This window comes from Anoplophora glabripennis, unplaced genomic scaffold, assembly GCF_000390285.2.
Source record: "Anoplophora glabripennis isolate ALB-LARVAE unplaced genomic scaffold, Agla_2.0 scaffold51, whole genome shotgun sequence".
NCBI classification, from domain to species: domain Eukaryota; kingdom Metazoa; phylum Arthropoda; class Insecta; order Coleoptera; family Cerambycidae; genus Anoplophora; species Anoplophora glabripennis.
Genome location: NW_019416324.1, coordinates 239,622 through 260,169, shown reverse-complemented (window position 1 = coordinate 260,169; position 20,548 = coordinate 239,622). Strand labels below are relative to the sequence as shown.

Genomic DNA, 20,548 nt, shown 5'->3' with positions numbered 1-20,548 from the left:
ATATATCTGCTCTCACTATAATAAATAGACTAAACATTGTTTTTAAATCTGGATAAAATCTGGATAATTATTCCCCTCGCGTTTACTAATTGTCACATGTTCCTCAAAATGATTTGACCGCTCCATTTCAATCACCGGAGGCTCAATATTATCTGCATGACGATCCATTAAAACAGCATGATGCGACGTGAAGTGTCATTGTAAAGAATCCTGTTATCTATTTCATTTTTGTTACTTAAACAGTCAGCAACATAACTTTCTGTAATTGTGGCTGATTTCCACCCACCATGTCTCTTGATTGTTAATTCATCAACTCCTGAATTAGCCAGTAACGTTATCGATGTTCTTCGGAATGAATGGCCTGTATATGTTTCAGGATGTTCCAGTTTCAAAAACTGTGCAATCTTATTAGGAATCATAGAAGGGTATTCTTGCCGACTGGTTGGTTGGACATCTACCTGCTAGATAGCGGATAAAAAAGCGTGAAATTTCAGTTTTAATTTCCAATCTAATCTTGATATATTTCTTGAGAATTTCTAGGTGAGAAACGGAACCCAGACGAGAACTAATTAATCTTTATTTCATGAACCATAAAGAACTGTGAGAGCAGATAAATTATACACCACGCAGCAGTTATGTATAATTTACCAGTCTCAAACTCTATGGCCAGCCCTCGCTCCGCTCGGGCGCAAAATCGTCCTCGACTGGTAAATAACACCTCCTTTACGTGGCAATTAGAAGACCTTAATTTTCCCTTTTATTTTTTAAGAAACAATAGAAAAAGAAAACTAAAATGGTTAATCTTATTTCAATGCAAAATATACTTACTGGAGCTAATCCTGGACATTCATAGACGGTGTAGTCGCCCTCTTCATTTTCCTCATCGCTGTCTGCATCTGATACAGAGCCGTGTCTGTCTCCTGGTGGGGCCCTGACAACAAAAGTGACTGTTAACGATGATAAAGCAACAATTAAAAATAATATTTCAGTACAACTAAAACTGCTACCCACAATTTCTGTCAATTTCAGTCATTTGCAAGAGATTTCATAAAAATTTGAGTAAGGTTTAGCACCCAAAATCCAAAGGACGTCCTTAAATTATGAGATAGATTTAGAACACGCGCTATACATTCATTTAAAACGTACAAATAATACTATCCCGATTTGGTTTAGAGTTTCCAGCTAGAACGCTACTCAAATATTAATATTTGAAATATTTGAGAACGGATATCAGATGCAGAATGAAACCCAACTAACAATGTTAACTATCCATCAACGGCAGATGTTTGCCAAGCCGCAATACGCTGGAATGACGGAGTTAGTTGACTAATAACTCGAACCAGACGACTTGAATAAATACGGCTCTGTATTATTTAAATCGGGCGCCAGTTTGTTGAAGTAAGGGATGACATAGGTCTGCCCATCGTGGGAGTTACATAGCCACCGAGATACGTGAAAGGTAATATCGGATCAGCTGGGAATATGCAACGTTATGGGTCAACCTCGAAGTTTGCTTGGAGTTCATTAACTAGGGGTTATGAAGACATAGTTAGTTCTAAGTTTTGGTAGTTCGTGGTGGTATTTCTTTCAACTAGAAAATAGCTGATGGAAGATGGAGATGTCAAATAGTAAGGTGTTTTTAGAATAAAAAGCGCGGTATAATTATTTTCAAGAAAAAATGTTATTTTGTGAACAGTGTCCTCTTTTTTAAATCTTTTTTTCGTGACTTAAGCGAACAACTTCCTGATCTGTATTTTCCAAAGTGAATATACTTTTGGTAAAAGAATGTTTTTTTCAAACCATGTCTTGGAGGATATGAAATAGTTCCTTTTCATTAGATACCTATAAACGTACATATTTCGCTGGAATGGAACATTAAGGCTATTAAATATCTACTAGGTATAAATGTAATTTTCCAGTTCATCTATAATTCAGTAATATACGAAGTATATTGAGTGCTCTACCAGTCGTCGCAAAAGCCCCCGTTTCACTGTTATTACCTCCATATAATCCATTTAGCAATTACTATACTTAGGTTCTTTATGGTAAATTCGAGGTCTGTTGAGAAAATAACCTAACTTTATTTTTTAAAACTTTACCATTTACTAAAATTTTTAAACAGTTTTCGCGTAATTCGTTAGAACATTAATTGAGTGTCATCATGTCAACATACCAAAATTCATAATGATACGTCAACTGGCCTTGGAAACATTTTGAAAAATATGATCTCCTGAGGCTCCTTTTAGGGGGGCGTAGCTTCCCTAGGAAGCATTTTTCGACCCTGGTTTATAGGAAAAAATCTTATTTTTAATTGTAGAATCTACTGTTAAAGTATTGCATACTAATTATGGGACACCCTGTATATGTAAAAAAATGATAATGACGGATATTTTACAAATTTCATTCATTCATTCAAATTTCATTCATTCATTCAAATTTCACAAATTCACAAATTCACAAATTTCATTCATTCAAAGCAAATACCTGTTAAGTTCATATTTCTAGTATATTTTTTACACTGAGCCAATAGTTTTTTTTCAATATTACCATTAGAACATGCACTCAAGGCCGTCATTGTCACACAAGTGTGTTTTCTATAACATATTTGTAGCCCAGTTGTGAAAAATTTTTTAAATTTATGGAAAATGACCACAATCACGATGTTTTGGGCTTCGCAAACCGGATTATTCTTGGTCCAAATAACAAAAATAGTTGCTATTAAGAAAAATAACCCTCCCTTACCTTTCCATGGCTATGATCTGCTGCTTCTGGTGCTGGTAGTGGTACATTTGGGCCGATTGGGCCAGCCGCCTGTCTCCCGACGGCGATATATCCTTGTTGGGCCCAGTGACGCCGTACGCCGGATATTCGACATCCGAAGCATTCTTCACGTGTTTCTGCAAGCTGAAAATTAATGTATAATAGAATGGGAGAGGACAAATGTCTGCGGAATAAATAATATTCGGCGTTCTGTCGGAGGCGGGCATTCCGTAGAGGCTCTTTATTAAGATATTTCGCGGGGGGTGGGGTTTTGTCGAAATTCTTCGAATTTCACCGCGTGCGATGGGGAGCGATGTCAATATAGAGCCCAATATAAGGCTCTTACGGAAAAAAGTTTCTATGAACTATCATCGTTTCGATTTCGTGACACAGTGTGTTGAAAGTTAAAGAAAATCACAAAATTTAAAGGATAAATCAGTAAATCCTACATTTTTAGGCTGCAATTTAACGAAAAATGGTCTTAGAGCAATAAAAACAAAAGCAAATTAGCTGAAAGTTTAAAGTTTATGGTTTCAGGTTCTGAAAGTCAAAAATTTTGATCATTCACCACCTTTAAGAACTCATAAGACTCTAGCAGATAAAAAATTTTCAAAATTTTTGCGTCCCTTTCGAAAAGTCCGCGGGCTTCAATTTTTTTTTGGCACCTTCAGCTCTTTTAAATTGATTTATCTTCCTTGAGCTGTTCAAGACCTTTTTAACGTTGATAATAATTAATTACCCGAGATTTAATGGCCCTACAGAAAATCTAAACAGAGTTTTGAAAACTACAAAGCTCCTTTATGAGACGCTCTTATCATTTTTTGATCATTTTTTTTTTGTTGCAAGAAACTTTGATAAAAAAGGTCGGTACAAAATTACGTATTTAAGAATTTTCGCTAAACTTGTGATAACCTTACAAATAATGAATAGGCTAAGGATATTTTAGTATTTTTTTAACTTCAAAGTATCCCAAAGAAACCCTCGAGATATTAAGTCGTTGCGATTTTTCTTTCATTTTGATTCGAATGATTGAAATTTTCACTTTTACAAAAAATCAATTAAACGATAAATTTTGCATCTTTTATTCATTTTCTTAAATCGAAAATGTTTTTTTTTTCACAAAAATGCACATTTTGTAAAAGTATATCCGTATTTTCCATAAACTTGCATCATGACTTTACTTACGTAATTTTAATGTTTTCGTATACTTATGGCATAATATTTTCAGTTACAAGTAAATAAATTGTGAATTTAGTAAGCAAATGCTTCTATATTACGAATTTGCATTTCAAAAGTAATTTTTACAGCTCAGAATTTTTCTTTCTGTGTATTCACAAAGTTTATACTCGCTTGTCTCTACAGCAGTTTCCCCTTAGCAACAAAAACACTTTTTAAAATTTTTTAGTCGACTTTGGGAGATATAAAGTTATGTTAAATCCCCGGCATCTTTTTTATAATCATTTTAAAGATTAGAAGGATCTGAAATACACAGTTCTATAACCAACCTACCAAATTTCCTCGTTAGATACTACGTTCAAAACTAAGGAAAACTGTTCTAACAAATATAAGCTTGAAAGTGCTTCTCTGAGGGGGGCGTTATTCAAAACAAGTAACAAACAAATGAAATTTTAGAGATCTATAATTTAATTCCCAACAATCGTTTTAAAATTTGATTTGGGATTAGGTCAACTGATGGGGTACAGATAAAGACTAATGCAGTTCTGGAAATTAATTAAGATTATACGAAGTGCATCAGTCATAATCTTCGTTACAATATTTGTGTCAATAAAAGCTTATGAAACTAAGTCTAAGCCTAAGTTTTTCTAACACACAGTTTATTTCATAGAAGATTTAGCCATAAAATGAAACACTGACAGAAGCGTGTACCAACTTTGCTTAAAAAAAATTACGAATTTCCTGAATAGACTCGAGGTTAAATAAAACCGCAGGCGACTTTTTAAGCTGGGCTTCGCCGCTGAATTAAAAATCAGTTCCCTACTTCGAACTCTCAACTTTAAGTGCTTGTTCACAAAAAAGTCATTCGCGTCGCCGTGTGGGCTCAGATGTAAAATTTCCATCACACAGATGATTTAAAAAGTGAGCCGATGTTTCTTCGCGCGTGCCTTTTCTAAAAATAGCAACCCCCCAGGGACCGAATATAAACCGGCATGAACGCAACTAATACGTGTTCAATGGGCTGTTCCGATTATTTAGATGTCGATATGGAGACAGCTCATGGATACTCGCAGACCTATACCTTTCACGTAAACTTATCTGTATAATAGACCATTATCCCCAATTTTTCTTATTGATCTTTCCCTCTTCATCTTTTACGAACGTAAATATCCCGGCATGCGATTGTATATCTCCTCTGACTCGCGCAAACATCAGATTGTATTAATGTATTCTTTAGCTTCCTTCGGTCAACAAAAAAGTTAGAAAAAGTTAGCCCTCGGGGGGATATAAAAAGTTTTTGAACCGCAGAATAAACCTCCGAAATGCTTTGGATGATTTGGCGGGGAAATTAATAAAATATGACGCTGTGCAAAGTTGGAAAGAAAGGAAAAAGATGTCGTGTAAGGATATAGGGTGGAACTTTACGCAGGGGTACGTTTTTAAGGGTAATAGTACGTGTTTTTCAGAAATAACAAAGTAGCAACAAAATTAAGCCGCCAATGATACGCATGAAATGAAAACTATGTAAGTCCGGTGAAAGCGGGCAGTAAAATTGAAACTAGTATTTTAAAGCTTACAAAGTAGTATACACACACCCATACACACCCTGTATTTGCGAAATTTAGAAAACTGTAAGCTATATTTATTTTTGGAAGGAGTGTGCCATGTCCCCCTTTTTCACGGAAAGAGGACTTAATGAAAGTTATGAAAATTCTATTGAGAAATGCCATAGAAATTATTTAAAGAGCCCCAGTTAATTAGTCGTGCTGTATTTTATTTGGCTTCAAAGAGGCGAATTTTTTATTTGAAATCAAAAGCAAATGGCCAGCTACACGAGTTGTTTTATGTTTGGCCTAAGTACATTAAAATTGTTTTACTGCTCATTTGAGGATCATAAGACATAATCAAAAGACGTTAATTTTACTTTTGCCCAGTTGGGGTTTGATATGCGACCCGTTACAAATGTTATTTCAGCATTTATTTGCGTATTTTGACAAAAAATAAAAAGCAATTAAATTAGCCTTTGCCTAAAGCGGGTCAGTAATAATTTTAATGAATTTGATATTTAATAACATCGCATTGTTAGTATTTTGAACATAAATGGATTTTTGCTATAAAATGTGAATATAAATTTGGACTAATTACAATATTAAATATAACCATATTTGGGGCAATTTATGTTGTATTAAAGAATTAATACAAGTGAATATGTTCGTAATTTTAATTTTTAATGGGCTACTGGTTGCAAATTACAAATATATTTTACAATTTATAAAAGTAATACCATGTACAGGACATGGTTAAGCATTATAAAATTAATATGTATTTTTTATTTAAAAAAATAATTAATATGGGTTCATTCTCAAATTTCAAAGAAAACCTTGAAATCTCCCCAAGTCAAAGACACTTCACTGTACGAGCTGCACTTCCGTATAACCACATTTTCATTAAAAGCAGCATCATTATTTGTCTAGATTTACATCAGAGTTCACCGCTGTTGTATGGTTGTCTTTTCCTTTAATGTTTAATTGTCTTTGTTGATTAAAGAGAAAGACGCAGTGATTTTAACATAAAGTTAAAGCGGTTTTGTCCAAAACTAGAGACGTCTTTAATATAGGTAGAGAAAAATATATAATAGACCTTATTTGGATTCTTCTTCGATCGGAATATCTTCTTAAAAACTTACACGATGCCAAAAAAAATGAACGATATATGAAATTTTAGGTAGCTGTAAGCGGTTTGGTTTTATGACCAATGAAGCGTTTGTTTCCGGTAGACTAGCCACTTTGTTACACAAAAAAATGACAAAAATATGTTCGGGGGTTGGTTATAAATACCTTCAAATTTTTTCTGGATTACCTTCAGTATAACTCACATAATAAAAGTGTAGATCCCTGGATCTGGGCGAGGCCGGAACATTTTCAAAATTGCAAAATTGATGAAAAAAAAGGCAAAAAACAAGTTTTCTTGGATAATTTTTTAAAAATGTTTTAATTGCTCCGAGGGCATTCTAATTTTGGTAAAAAAAACTTTATAGTATAATAAAACAACACACCAAATTTCATTAAAATCGGTTCAATACATTTCGCAAAATAAATTTTTGAAAAAAAAAATTGAAAAAAATTATCAATTTTTTAAAATTTTGCACAGCCTCTAATAAAGCATCTGGATACTTGAAAATTTTTTCAAATGGTTTATGAAAAATTGAAATCGGTTGATTAGGACTGCCACAGTAAATTTTTAAAGTTGGACACTTTAATTACATAATTATCAAATTCATAATTTGATTAAAATAGTGTCTAAAGATTTGGTAGTTACGAGACACATTTCAACCGCCTAATATGCAGTCTCTGAAAGATAGGAGGATACGTGGTAGCCTCATAATGCAAAATCTACTGTCCAGTAGAAGAAAAATAAGATTTGCCTGGCATACATTTTAAATTCACTAAACGAAGTTTCCTCATCTTTGAATGCCGGTCTCAAAAACCCCTAATGGACGGAAAAACCTCGAACGGGCGAGTCAAACTTCAGATCCATTACATTCTTCACTGCGCGCAATAATTTACTACCTTTGAATTTTTATAGTACTTTCCCCAGGTTAAAATCAGAGCGAATTAATTGAAGAGATGATTGATGAACGTAAAATGCCTCGGCTATTATTTGTACGATTCTCGAGAATTGCTATAGGTATGTTGGTAATAGGTAGAACTTCGGAAGATTTTAAAGTAAAGTTTGCTTAGTCACTGCCTTTCCCATTAGGTACATTAAATACGACTTATCGATTCCCTTGTGAGTGGATGTCTGGAGTAATTTATTATACTCTGTCGTACTGTACTTACTTATATACACGCAAAATCAACCAGCAAAAAGCGTTAATGAGGGTTGGATGGAGTAATGTGATTAAAACCATAAGGTTTATCTGTGTGTATACGTACACAGGGTGGTATAAAATACTTCAGTGAGAACTTACAGTTATAACTAACTAACAAAGTCGAAAGATTCGTTTGTTTAATAAAAGTTAAGCACATGCCAACCTTTGAGGAGTTTTATTAATATTTTTAAAGCCATGAGGACATCTATCAATGTTACTTTACTTCATTTAAAATGTAGAAGTTCGTAGTGACTTTCAGTACAATCAAACGTTTACAGGAGTTCCCCAACAGGGCTTCAAAGGTGTTGCTAAACCCCAGATACGGCGCCTGAATCTCTGTGAATATATCGAGCAAGTCCTAGGTGGTTTAGTAAGAATATTATGGTGTTAAGTTTTAACAAACTCACTACATAATTCACGTCTTTCTTGTAAGGCTCAGAGAAGTAGGGATGAGCAATTATTAATTTATTTCCGCCCCTATTTAAGATTTAAGTTTACTGTTTATTGTTGTAATTTGTTTTTTATTGGTGCCAAATGTACAAAGTTAAAGAGTTAAATGTTGTATAACATGTAATATATATGCCGTACCTAGTCTCAAATAATATCGCTTCTAGAACTATTATTGCGAAACATTTAGTAAATTTTAAATTATATACTTATAGAAACTCGCTTTTAAAGATTAACTACTCCTGCTATAAAATAAGTTTGTCGTCGCAAATCAGTTTAATTATGAAATAACTTCAAATGGGCGATTCCTCAGTATCCCATTTAGTCCACTGTGAAGGTAATTTCAGCAGTTTAATTTTAAAAGCTGTATGAAGTGTAGTCATCTTTCTGGCCTTTTTTGATTCAAGCAGATGATAAAAAAGTTAATAGACAAAGTGTCGACAACGCTGATTTTGCCCTTTCTTATTTTACAAAAAAATTATATCTGTAATACCGATTGACAGGTTTTTCAGTATATTTTAAGCTTTGTAAAATAACGTTATAAAAATTTATTTCTTAATTGGCAATTCTCTGCTAAGGTCAATAAACTACAATAGAAAAAGAAAATTGATATCTTAAAATTAATTTTGAAGTTGTAAACGTATGTTTATATTAACCTTATCAAAATTTCTCAGCTCAGTTCTCTAGACACATAAATTCTTAGAAAGGAAGTTGAAGCGCTCATATCCCCGAGGAGAAGTTTCAAGTTTTATTTGAGAGGGGCATGTTTAAATCAAAGTAAACTCAAATTAGCAGGGACTATTCATAAAGATTAATTAAGCAAATGCACAGATAAATGCAGGAAATTCTTAACTCTGTTTCATGATTTGCATTAAGTTTTAAACGTTTAAAGAATTTCTCTAAAATTTACAAATACGTAGATTCTTACTCTAGTTTCAGTGACTATATTTTCCCTTCCGAATTCTTCGGATAGAACCCCCTTCTAGGGGGTGAAAAATAAAATATTGAAAATAACACCAGGAATCGATAAAGCAATCAATTTTAAGCAAAAAGTATCTTATAAAGATTCTTCGATAAGTCAATATTTTCTGAGTTATTGGTGATTGAAGATGTACATTTTTTATTAAAAAAAAACCTTTTTTAGTAGTTTTTCTCGAATAACTCGAAAAATAGACATTCTATGAAAATAAAACATCCTAAAGAAAATGAAGTTTATAGGAAAAGAGAGATATTGAGTTTTTTTCATCTATGTAGGTGCAGTAGGTGCTGAGTTACGACTGGTTGAAGATAATTTCATGTCCGCTAGAAACTAAATTGGAAGCATTTAACTAAAATAACTAAAAGAAATCTATTATTTAACATTTTTTATGTATTGACAATATATTATACAAGTTTAAGCGGTTTAGAATGCATATTTTTGAAAATATAACCGACGTTTTGATTAAAATTTTTTTTACATTAAAAAAAAATAACATATTTTTGAAAATAACTTTAAAAATAAAAAAAGATACGAAAAATGTTCACGAGTACAAAAGATCAGATTTTTTTTTCACAGAATATTTTGTTTTTTTTTTTATTTGTGTAGGATAAAAATTAACAGAGATGTCGCTGTTAGAATTTTGTAGTTGAAGGCGAAGGTCATGTTTTTCAAACCCTTTTAACATTAAAAATCTCAAAAATAACGCGTTAGAAAATATTAAATTTTATGGTACTTTTAACTGTCAAAATTTTGCGTAAAATCGTTTTTGGATCGTCTTAATAGCTTTAAAATTAAGGAAATTATCGTTAAAAAAACCAACGGTACCTTACCGCTTCAATTTCGGAGAATATCAATATTTGGGTTATCCACAACTTTGGAGCATTCTGCATACATAGAATGCCTTTTCCCTTTAATCTGTTAATTCTACTTATCAACAATGTATAAAATTGTTTTTATTTGTATGTATAATGAAAGTTGATTTTTAAGAATCCCACTGATCTAATAAACACTATATTTGTAATTCATTTTAAATAATTTAAAAGGCATTTTTTTTATATTTTGTCATTCAAGGGTTAAAACAATGCGATAAATTATAAATTGTATTATAAACAGGTAAAAGAATTTAATTTGTCCTGTTTGTACTCTCAAATCATTTCAAACTGTTAAAAACTATTTTTTAAATATTTTGTTAGGTATTAGGGGTAGTTTTTTATGGGTTCAAATATTGTAATAAATTATTTATTGAAAGTATTCGGAGGTTTTACCCTATTTTCTCTTCGTTCCCTGGACTATAAGCATCTGAAGTCCAGTCACTCGATTTGAACTAATTTCGTGTTCTTAAAAGTTAGCTGTGTGCTTCCACTTCGTTCTCCAATTAAAACATTAAATTCTTCACCTGGGTCTAAAACGTCAACAAAATTAAAACTTGACAACTACTTAGCGCCGAACCGTGAGTTTCAGTTCGAATAATTATGTAGGAGGGCAGGTGTTCATCAGTCGAAATAATCCTGATAAAATAAAGACGCTTACAGTGTACTAGTCTGCCGTTTCTAATCAACTCGCCGAAAACCTTACATACATTTTAGTCGTTTGTCAAATGCTGAAGCGCGTCTAGTTAATAACCTTTGATTCACTATTGTCTTGAATGGTGCTAAAGTAATATTAATTGTTATCTAGATAGAACTTAAAAACACATACAATGTTAACAAATTTTCGAAATAACATATATTTGTACACGGGGATTGTCAGCAAAACGCTGCCATAGCATTACGATTGCATGCCTAATGTTTTCTTTGCGATTTCATCCTGCAGATCGTGGTATGTTTATAATGTTCAAAGATTGGAGAAACAGGACTTCTGCAGAAAAATTACAAAGATGTTTTAGATATCGTCTAAACAGCAGTACAGTACTAGCTGGAATATGAATAATATGCTTCAATGCTAACATGCTTCAATAGCCCCTATTCTACTTATTCGTGCATCAGTACGTATTTGATGCAAATATACTTATCCCTTCAAGGGACAAACTTTTGATTTATGCTCCGAATTATTCTTGCAAAGCATCGTCTGCATATATCTTTGGGCGTCCCGAAAACTTCTAAAACCAAGGGATTCATGCAATAAGAACACTTTTTGTCATAACTCAAACTTTATCTAATATTTTCTCAGCTCGTGTAAGCTCATTTAGATGAAATATTACGTGTGCTCCGTATAGACTCCCTAAAACAACCCTTCACAACGGTGTCAACTCCTCCCATTTCATAAGATGCAACCGTAAAACGCATGTCTTATAAGACTGATACAAGTTTCAATTATTTGGATGAATTTATTATTTAGATAAATGAAAAATTTACGATCCTATAGGGCTTTTTAATGGTTTATTTCTGCCCTCCCGTATTTGTCGACAATAAGCTTACATTTAGACCTAAACTAACACCAACCCACCTACAAGTCGAATCAAAACAGCAAATATTGATTTTGAAATTATTCTTTGCAACGTCAGTATGAAGGTAACAATGATAACGATGTTTTAGAGTAAGTTCTTATAAATTTTATTTCATCTTTGTTGCATTCACGTTTAATAAAACGCTACTATAGTATTAAAATAAATAAACATTTCTCTCTTTTCCTGTCTCTCTTTTCATTAATTAACGCTTATTAACTCCATTTTAGCCAGCGCCAGCAGTTCATCAATAAAACCACAATAGAAAACTGATGTACAGGCTTTTTTCATTCAACCATTCATTCGGTGGAACATCAGTACAGTCGACAACGCATTTTCGGTAACAATATTCATCACTCCGTTTACAATAAATGTATATCAAAGGGGGAAGATTTATTTCCAGATTTTCTTATTAAAGACACAGATTTTGGTTGTATTTTAATTACTTGTCGAAGAGGAGAATTTATTTCGCTAAGGATATAATTCATACAAATGATATCGTTTGTTCGAAAGGAAATTGCAAATATTAATTTGCTTGGCGGGAAACCGTTTCCACCAGATGAAAATGCCTTCTAATAGCTTTGCTATGTTAGTTTAGAACTTTTTCCAAAAGGGCATTTACCTTGCAATATTTATTAGGTATGTCGTGTATTTTCTGATAATATTTCAAAGTGGGTTCAATCACATCTTGTTAATTTTCAATATTTTCAATGTTATTTTCATGAAATACTCTGCAGAATATCATGCCTCAAGCTACCAGAATGGATCTATTTCTCCTTTCGAAGTCAATAACTCATTGATAACTGTTTCTTTTTTTTGTGCTTTGTCTGTGATGATGGAATAGAGCTGGTAGTCAACACAATAAAGAAACTTGTTATATTATAACTGATATATTTGATATATTACGGTGGAATATGCCTTTAAACAACGCTATAATAGCGAAAAAGGGATGAGAGTATCTCCTTTGCTTTATATAATTTTATATAACCGGCTGATACCTGGTTAACTTTTAAATAGTTTCAAAGTTTTTCCAGGCAATGTTCAATACAGTTTTATCGAACTTCCTAGTCTTGTTTCAATAATTTTCTACAAATTATTTCAGTTTCATAAAACTTAGATCCAAAAGAGTATTGAAACATTTTACATACTTGTATGTAATTTATTATTGATTTTTACTGCTTTTTATCTTTCGGTGAGAAAATATTTCGTTAATGATTAATTTTACTTGGTATAAATTGGCAAAAACTTGTGAATGTTTTTGATTTAAGAAAATTTGGAGAATGCTTCAGGAAAAAATCGATTACATTACAAATGCCAAGTTTTCCAGCTGAACGAATGTTTCAATATGATTATCGATTTCATTTCATAAATGAACGATTCTTTAATAATGCATTGTAATAAACAAGGAGGGATGATTCTATTGAAATTTCTGCGTGTCTCGCTGTTTGTCATTCGTAGGAAAAAAACGGTTCTTATGACAATATATTCAAAAAATATTTAAATTCAATTGTAAAAAAGTATATCGATTTAAAGTGATGTTCAGAATCCAGAAGGCTTCTGTAATTCAATTGCACAAAATACAGAAGAATGGAGTCAGGTGTTTTGTAGCATATTTTCTGAGTTTCTTAATGTACGATTATATGATTGAAGCATTCCTAAACAAATCTGTTGATTTTCTAATATAATTTAAAGAAAAAGCTTTCCAAAGTTCAAACTATCTATCGATTTAAGAATTCGGAACTGATTTTCATTTGTTTTGCTTATCGATCTGTAACCTCAAACATGACAAATGATGAAAACAAGGGCGTCATCTATGATATAAAGACTATAGTTTTTCAACTAGAAAAACTGCAGACGATTGTCACTTATTTTTCCATTGGATCCATAAAACCTAGTTCTATTCTCGTACGGAATTTTACAGCCATTACATGGAAGTTGGTCATTTTATTGATTCCTTAACATGTAGGGTATTCCTATTTTATTTTATTTTACTTTTGTAAGTGGGGTACAGCAAACAGAACGTATCAATTTTCAGAGAGTTTAAGACATAGGATGAGCCAATAAAATATATTGGCGATATGCGAATACAACAATTTTAGCTGTCGCAGAGAATAATTCATTTCTAGGGCCATTAAACAATGGATTTAATTTATGACTAGATAGCAATATGAACAGACGTTTAAAAACTTGCTTAGCCCTAGCTAACAATCTTTGACCTGCCCTTGGTCAATCAATGGTTGCCACGGATGCCACTTCGGAACTTCTCAAAGGACTACCAGAGCCTCGCCCGAGAATAACAAATGTAGGCGTGAATATATGAGAAAAAAAAACAATGGTATTATTCGAATTTTACATGTCCATATTCTGTTCTAAATTTTGGTACTGAGAGCTAAGTTAAAACTGTAAGTTTTGAGTAACGTGTGTCTATATTTATTATTTAAATAGATGTATGTGTTAGCGAGGTTAGAAAAGTTTCAAATTGTTGATTCGTGAGGGATGGAAAACTTTCAAGTTGTTTCGCGGTCAGTGGATGCACTTAGGATAGAAAGCACAATGATTTACATGTGGTCTGTCGCTTCTAAAAGGGATTCGCTGTAAATGAAAACTGCAAATGAATTATGTTGAACGGCTTCGAGCTATTTTTGTTTCACTTAAAATGTTTAAGCTGGAATGTTTCACTGAACAATATGTTGAAGTGCTTTTCTATGTTTTCACAAAAAATTGCAAAGTGTAGGGCTCTAACAATTATCTTATTTTGGTATAAGGTGATACATTTTGTACCTAACGCTCGTAACTTTAACTATAACTATAAAATAACTAGCTCGTAACTTTAACTATAAAATTTTTTTGATTTGACTCGCAGTCACCGTCTTACCAACATGACAACGATGATAATACTAGAATTTCCGGCTTGTGGAAAGACCTTTTAATGTTAAAATCAGTATTGTATGTTGTCAAAAATACAAACGCGCTTCAAATTAATTTCCTTTTCTTCCCGCCTATGTCGCTAATGATGTAAAGTCTTGAATAAAATACACAAATGAAAAAATTATATCAACTCCTCCAAAATATTTACCACAGAGCTGCTGCTTTGGCATTAGGGCTCTCCTTAAGAAACACGACCCATATAATTGGCACGTCCAAACGAGGACTTTCCGTGCAAAAACGAAATTTGTCTGCCGGTATTATAAACCGATGTAGCGGGACTTCTTCTGGAGTAAATGACCCAGGCAATCAGTTCGTCCCCTTTCTGGCGTCGGTGGGGCCTTACTCTACATTAATAAATTACGATTCCGGCACAAATAGGAAAGCACGGGGTAGACAAAAACGCGTAAATGTACGGGGGCGACGTCGCGACGATCGTCCTGGTTTGATTCCTCTCGTCAAAACAAACAAGAAAAAAAACGAGAGCGATATTGGAACGACTCCTACCGACCACTGAACAAGCAATGAAGGTATCAGGACCTCCGGTGAGGTCACTCAGATCACTTTCTGTGACTTTTAAGAAAAAATTTAATAGAACTGTAGATAAATATTTTTTTGAAGCCCAAAGATTGTTAAAAGTATCATATTGATCACATGTCAGGTACGTGTTGAGTGAGACGGTTGTATCAGAAGCGTGATACTTATCAGATCGAGTATTTGATCACATGTCACGTCGTGAACAAATTTTAAATAAAAACATGTTGGAAAAGGTTATATTTTTCAAGTACTATATACAAGACTTGTGGAAATGTTTCTAGTATTTGAGAGAAGAATGGCTTTTACTTAGTTGAAAATAGTTTGAGAGATGCAATCGTGTCAAAATTTCCGAGAACTTGATAGAAGTTTACTGATTCTGTTGTTCCTTCAACATAAAGAAAGTTTTATGTAAGATCGTAAGTTAAAAATAGTGCTAACGAGGTTTTATAACGGCATAGCACCACGTGAATCACATGTATCTTCCATCAGTAACCTTTCACCGATAACAGTAGTCACTTATAGATTTAATATAAGCATTGGAAAGTTTAGTAAAAATTTTTATTTCAGCATTTGTGACTCATGATACCACGAACTTTTCAGGGGCAATATTCCATATACAGGGTCCTGACACAGCGCAGATATTAATTTTAAAAATTTTTCCTCTTGTTAAATTTTAAAAAACTTGATTGTTTTCCAGAAAAACCGTATTAACTGAAACAAGATTTTAACAGTGTTTATTAGAAAAGAATCGAAAAGTCGGTAGTAGGCAATGAATTTATCTTTCATTCTTGTCAGTTAGTAATAAAATTATTTTATTTCAACAATTGATTGACTGACTGTTGTTGAAAAAATATAAATTATTATTTTTATTATTTATTTGTGTTTTTTACTTAATACAATATTCGCTTATTTAAAAACTACCTAGGTACTTGTTTTCTTTTTGTAGAATTAGGAGAGAAATAAAACTTATTTGGTCAATTGTCAAATTTGAAAGATAAAGCCTACTACTGACTTTTTGATTATTTTCTAATGAACACTCTTGAAAACCATTTAACAAGAGCAAAAAAAAATTTAATTTAAATTTTGCTGTGAATTAATATTACAATTTTTCAATTCGGTCAATGAAAACAAAGTTCGGTACAATTTTAGGGGTGAGTCAGCTCCAATGAACACCTTGTAGTGCTTCAATTAACTTCAAATCATAGTCAAAGAAGACCAGTAATAAACCTAAGTCATTTAAATGTAAATTTGGTTCTTCTACAGTAAAATGTTGCAGGGATATTAATTTTTTTTGTATATAGGTAAGTTTGGTTAAATTACAATATTTTGGACATCCCTACATGCGCCTACATTTTGACAGGTACAAATACATATGTGTATAGCCACTAAAATGTTAAATGTCCAAATAGGTGACAAAATAAACTGTAACATAAACTTATATTTAATTTTTTATATGAGATGCAGTAATAAAAAGGATATTAAAAAAAATCGTTATAAACATTATTATAGGCCATAAAATGAATTTATTAGGGTACGGCTTATATTTTTAGGGTGCATTAATATTTCAAAAAATTTTGTTACTTCTCTTAAAATTCTTGTCAATGACGTTATGGATATCTATTGCATATCTAGATTTTTGGTAATGAAGAACAGTTTTTGACTTTTTTGATAGGATTTATAAGAATATTTTTTGAACTTATGAATATATTTCATTTTGCAACTAAGGCTAAAAAATAAAATAACTTTCCAGGTTGCAAATTTGAAATTTAAAGAAAAAATTATAGATTTCAATGTATTATTATGAAATCTACTCTGAAAAAAATCAGTGGGATTACGGAAGATACTCGGGATCGTCCAGACTAATAATTAGTTAATTTGTTTATAAGGCCATATCTTGTAAACTATTCAACTTACCAATTCCAGATTTCGTGTGAGTTATTAGACAGTGATAAGGAATGAGAGGATGCGATGCCAAAACGTTCTGGTAATAATAACGCAATTTATAAATATTTAATTCAAAAGTCATAAATAAACTTCTTCTGTTTATAACTTTTGATCTAATCAATATTTTTTGTCGCTCGAGGGCTAGTTTTGTAGGTCTTTTGAAGACGAAAAAAAAGTACTTCATTGTTTTCTCGTGGAAATGAATGGAAAAAAATTATAAGCGAAAAACGTGTATTTACGTAAAAATAACAACAATTAACCACCCTGTAAACAATCTTCCCCCCATTTTTATGAGTGTGGAAACTAATATGTCATTGTACGTAATATTTAGCATCTATAGTGATAAATTCAGCTTCAGCAAAAAAATTTCATTCATTTGTATCATATTGTCATACGAACTTTAATTTTTTCCAAAGCTTTTATTATATTAATATTTATTGTTTCCATGATGTTTTTCAAAAGCTTAAACACCCTGTAACTTGCGAATTAAGCAATTCCTTGAAATTATGAATCCGTTATAATTAACAATGGTGGGAAAAGTATAGTGTGCAAGCAAAGGTTTTTCAACTCGTGCGAAATTAGCACATTTCTGTACATTTACACAGCAACAACATTTCTAAATTAATAATTAAGCGAGGGAGGCTGAAAAGCTGCTAGAAAAAAAGAAAACAAACATTTCTTACACGTCATGGGTGAAATGGTAAAACCCACTCCGGATAGAGGCGAGAAATTCAATCACATTTTGGAACATGGATCGGCGGCACCCGCGTGCTCCTCTCCCATGCGGTCACGCGACGGACTGGCTTGCGCGTCGCTCCGGCCCCTCCGCCGTTTACTATTTTACGACTCCGGGGTTCCGCTCCGGCGTGTACTTTCCCCTCCACGGCGGAGGGCACATGTTAGGCGTCGCGACCGTAAGGGCCGTTCGGTGAACGCGGGAGGCTTTTATTGCCGCTGCGTTTGCTGATTGGAAAGCGTTTCGGAAAAATCGGGGTAGGTACGTGACGCGTATGATACATCTTCGCTTTGGTTACGCAATTTACTAATAGGTTAGGCCCGGAAACTGCGGTTTCTTTGAACGGAATCGTCAGATGAAGAAACTGCCGTCAAACTGTCAAATCATCCTGCTTACTTACATGATTTCCTACTTACTTACATGATTTTTGTAAATTCTCAGAAATAAAGATAGTTACAGCGATATGAGCGGTGCGGAGGGGGGAGGGGGGGGGGTAGAGAGGAGATTTTGGGTAAAATGTGTAAAATATGTAAAATAATAAATAATGGTTGTTCTGTCTTGAGTATTTTCGTGTTTTTTTAATTTATGAGCACTCTGTATATCTAATTTAAGATGTTTGTATGACAGTCGCATTTTTTCGAGGGGCGGAACTTTTTATAAAGAGTGACATTTTTCGATAAAGTCAAAAACAAAAGAGTTTCTCCTTTTGTTAACTTCATCCATGGACACACTGTATATACATTATTAATAAACTTTATTGTTGATCGATCCAATCGGATCGGATAATTAGAAACGAAGAAAACCTAGAAAAATCGGAAAATTTTGCGTATATGTATTTTAAGTGTGCGCAAAGCAGGCGCTGTCGGACCATCAGTTTTGGGACAATTTCAATTTGAATTTTTTGGTGCAATATTTTGGAAATTTTCTGGATGCGTTGGGAGTGGTCCGATTTTAATTTTTCAGCCGGATTTTAATACTACAACACGTATATTCTGATTTTCCGATAAAATGATACGAAATAGGTGAAAAATTCCTCCGAACGTGCTCAAAAACGGACGAGCGCGCGTACGCAGTCGAGTAGTGGGGGAAGATCGGGAGATGAGGGGCAGTGGATATCTCTAATACAGAAAAATATGCGGGGTGCTCACTAAGAATGTGCATACTTTAGGGATAGCTTCCTTGGATGAAAATAAATTTGAGAAAATATTGAAATAAATTATAACTAATTTGGAATTTTCTGCATTCTTATTTCTCATTCCATAATGCATAAATTTCATGATTCGGTGAATGAATAATGAACGAATATTAATAAAAAATCGAAACAGTAGCGTATTTTCTGATGCCAATCAATTTTTTACCTACTTACAATACTAATATGGCCGCATATCCTTACAAGATAACACAATATACTATTTTTCAAGGGATCGCGTATCCTTTAAATGAGATGAAAGACTTCACAGGACGCCACGTGAATAATAACGTCAATAAAAAATGAAACGGATAAAGCTACAGTCGTTCGCCCTCTTACTATCCCGCATCTGAGTTTGACTGAGCAGTTTGGTCTTCGTTGTTCCGTATTTGGATCTACAACGAAACGCAGGAGAAGTAACATAATCTCATATACATAAAGGGAGGCTTTTCCGGCGAGGGGTGGCTTGACAGTGCTAAATAAATGGGATAATACTGTTCAACTGTTACGAGTATAGAATATTTTTACGGTATCTAATTAGTAAGCTGGAAACCTGTTATAAAAGCGTAGGATTAATTTTCATTTAAAAAAATCTTTACGAATTACCAATTTAGCTGTTTGTTAATACTTACATAGGTTGAGTAACTTTTGGACTTGAGCCAGTAATAATGAGATTGGCACAAAAATAATAAACAAAATTGGAGGTAGGTAGAGAGAAAGGTGATTTGGCAGGGCTAAAGCTAAAATATAAAGACGAACAATTGTTAATAGCTGTAATAAAACAGAGATATGATATTAATGAAAAGAAATAGGTGTTATTTTTAGTAACAATAAATTTAGAAATGTGGTAGGGGCCGTTAAAACTGTTATTATGGGTCGCGGAAAGCGAATATGGCGAAGGGAATTAAAGACGAATTATGAGGATACAGTGGACAGGCCAGGTTAATAATAAATATTAGAGAGAAAGGAGATGGAGATATATATAACATAGAAACGAATGGATATTATTTCTAGACGTACCAGGACAAGAAACAACAATAGAAGCAGCTAAGGATAAAATACTGCTTTTAAATATTTCAAGATGGAGATTTTTGGAAGCATATTTTGCTAATGCACGAAAAGCTTTCAGTAACTTTAAACCAATAAGAATATCAGAAATTTTTGACGCTACTAGTTGTTTCTTGGAGTCACAATCAAATACATTTATTTTTAAACTTTAAAAACTGTTTCGGGGGGGTTTTATGAAAAGTTTCTGTCTCTGTCCAAAGTATTCCACAGTTTATTACGTACTAAATAAAACCATATTTATTTCCTCTGGCGATTTGCAACTAAGTGGATGCATGATGATGTAAATAGTTGGATGTACTTTATAAATTTACTAAAACTGGTTATAGGACACATGGTGGATACAAAATAATTATAATTAAACCATTAAAAAATAATCTAATATAGAAATTAATTAATTCACTGATTTCCTTTGATATTTTTTGTTGATGTCTGTTTAAAACTACTGGTAAGACTTTATTTACTTTACTTTTACT

At 32.8% G+C, this 20,548-nt stretch overlaps 1 protein-coding gene across 1 annotated transcript in view; it reads right to left on the bottom strand.

Annotated features, from left to right (window-relative positions):
• LOC108907666 overlaps positions 1-20,548 on the bottom strand; it is a 50,379-nt gene that overhangs the window by 2,855 nt on the left and 26,976 nt on the right. The window contains exons 4-5 of the mRNA XM_018711442.1: positions 2,743-2,904; positions 829-931 (exon numbers count right to left, since the gene is read on the bottom strand). Coding sequence (XP_018566958.1) covers positions 829-931; positions 2,743-2,904 — 265 coding nt within the window. The remainder of the gene's footprint in view (positions 1-828; positions 932-2,742; positions 2,905-20,548) is intronic.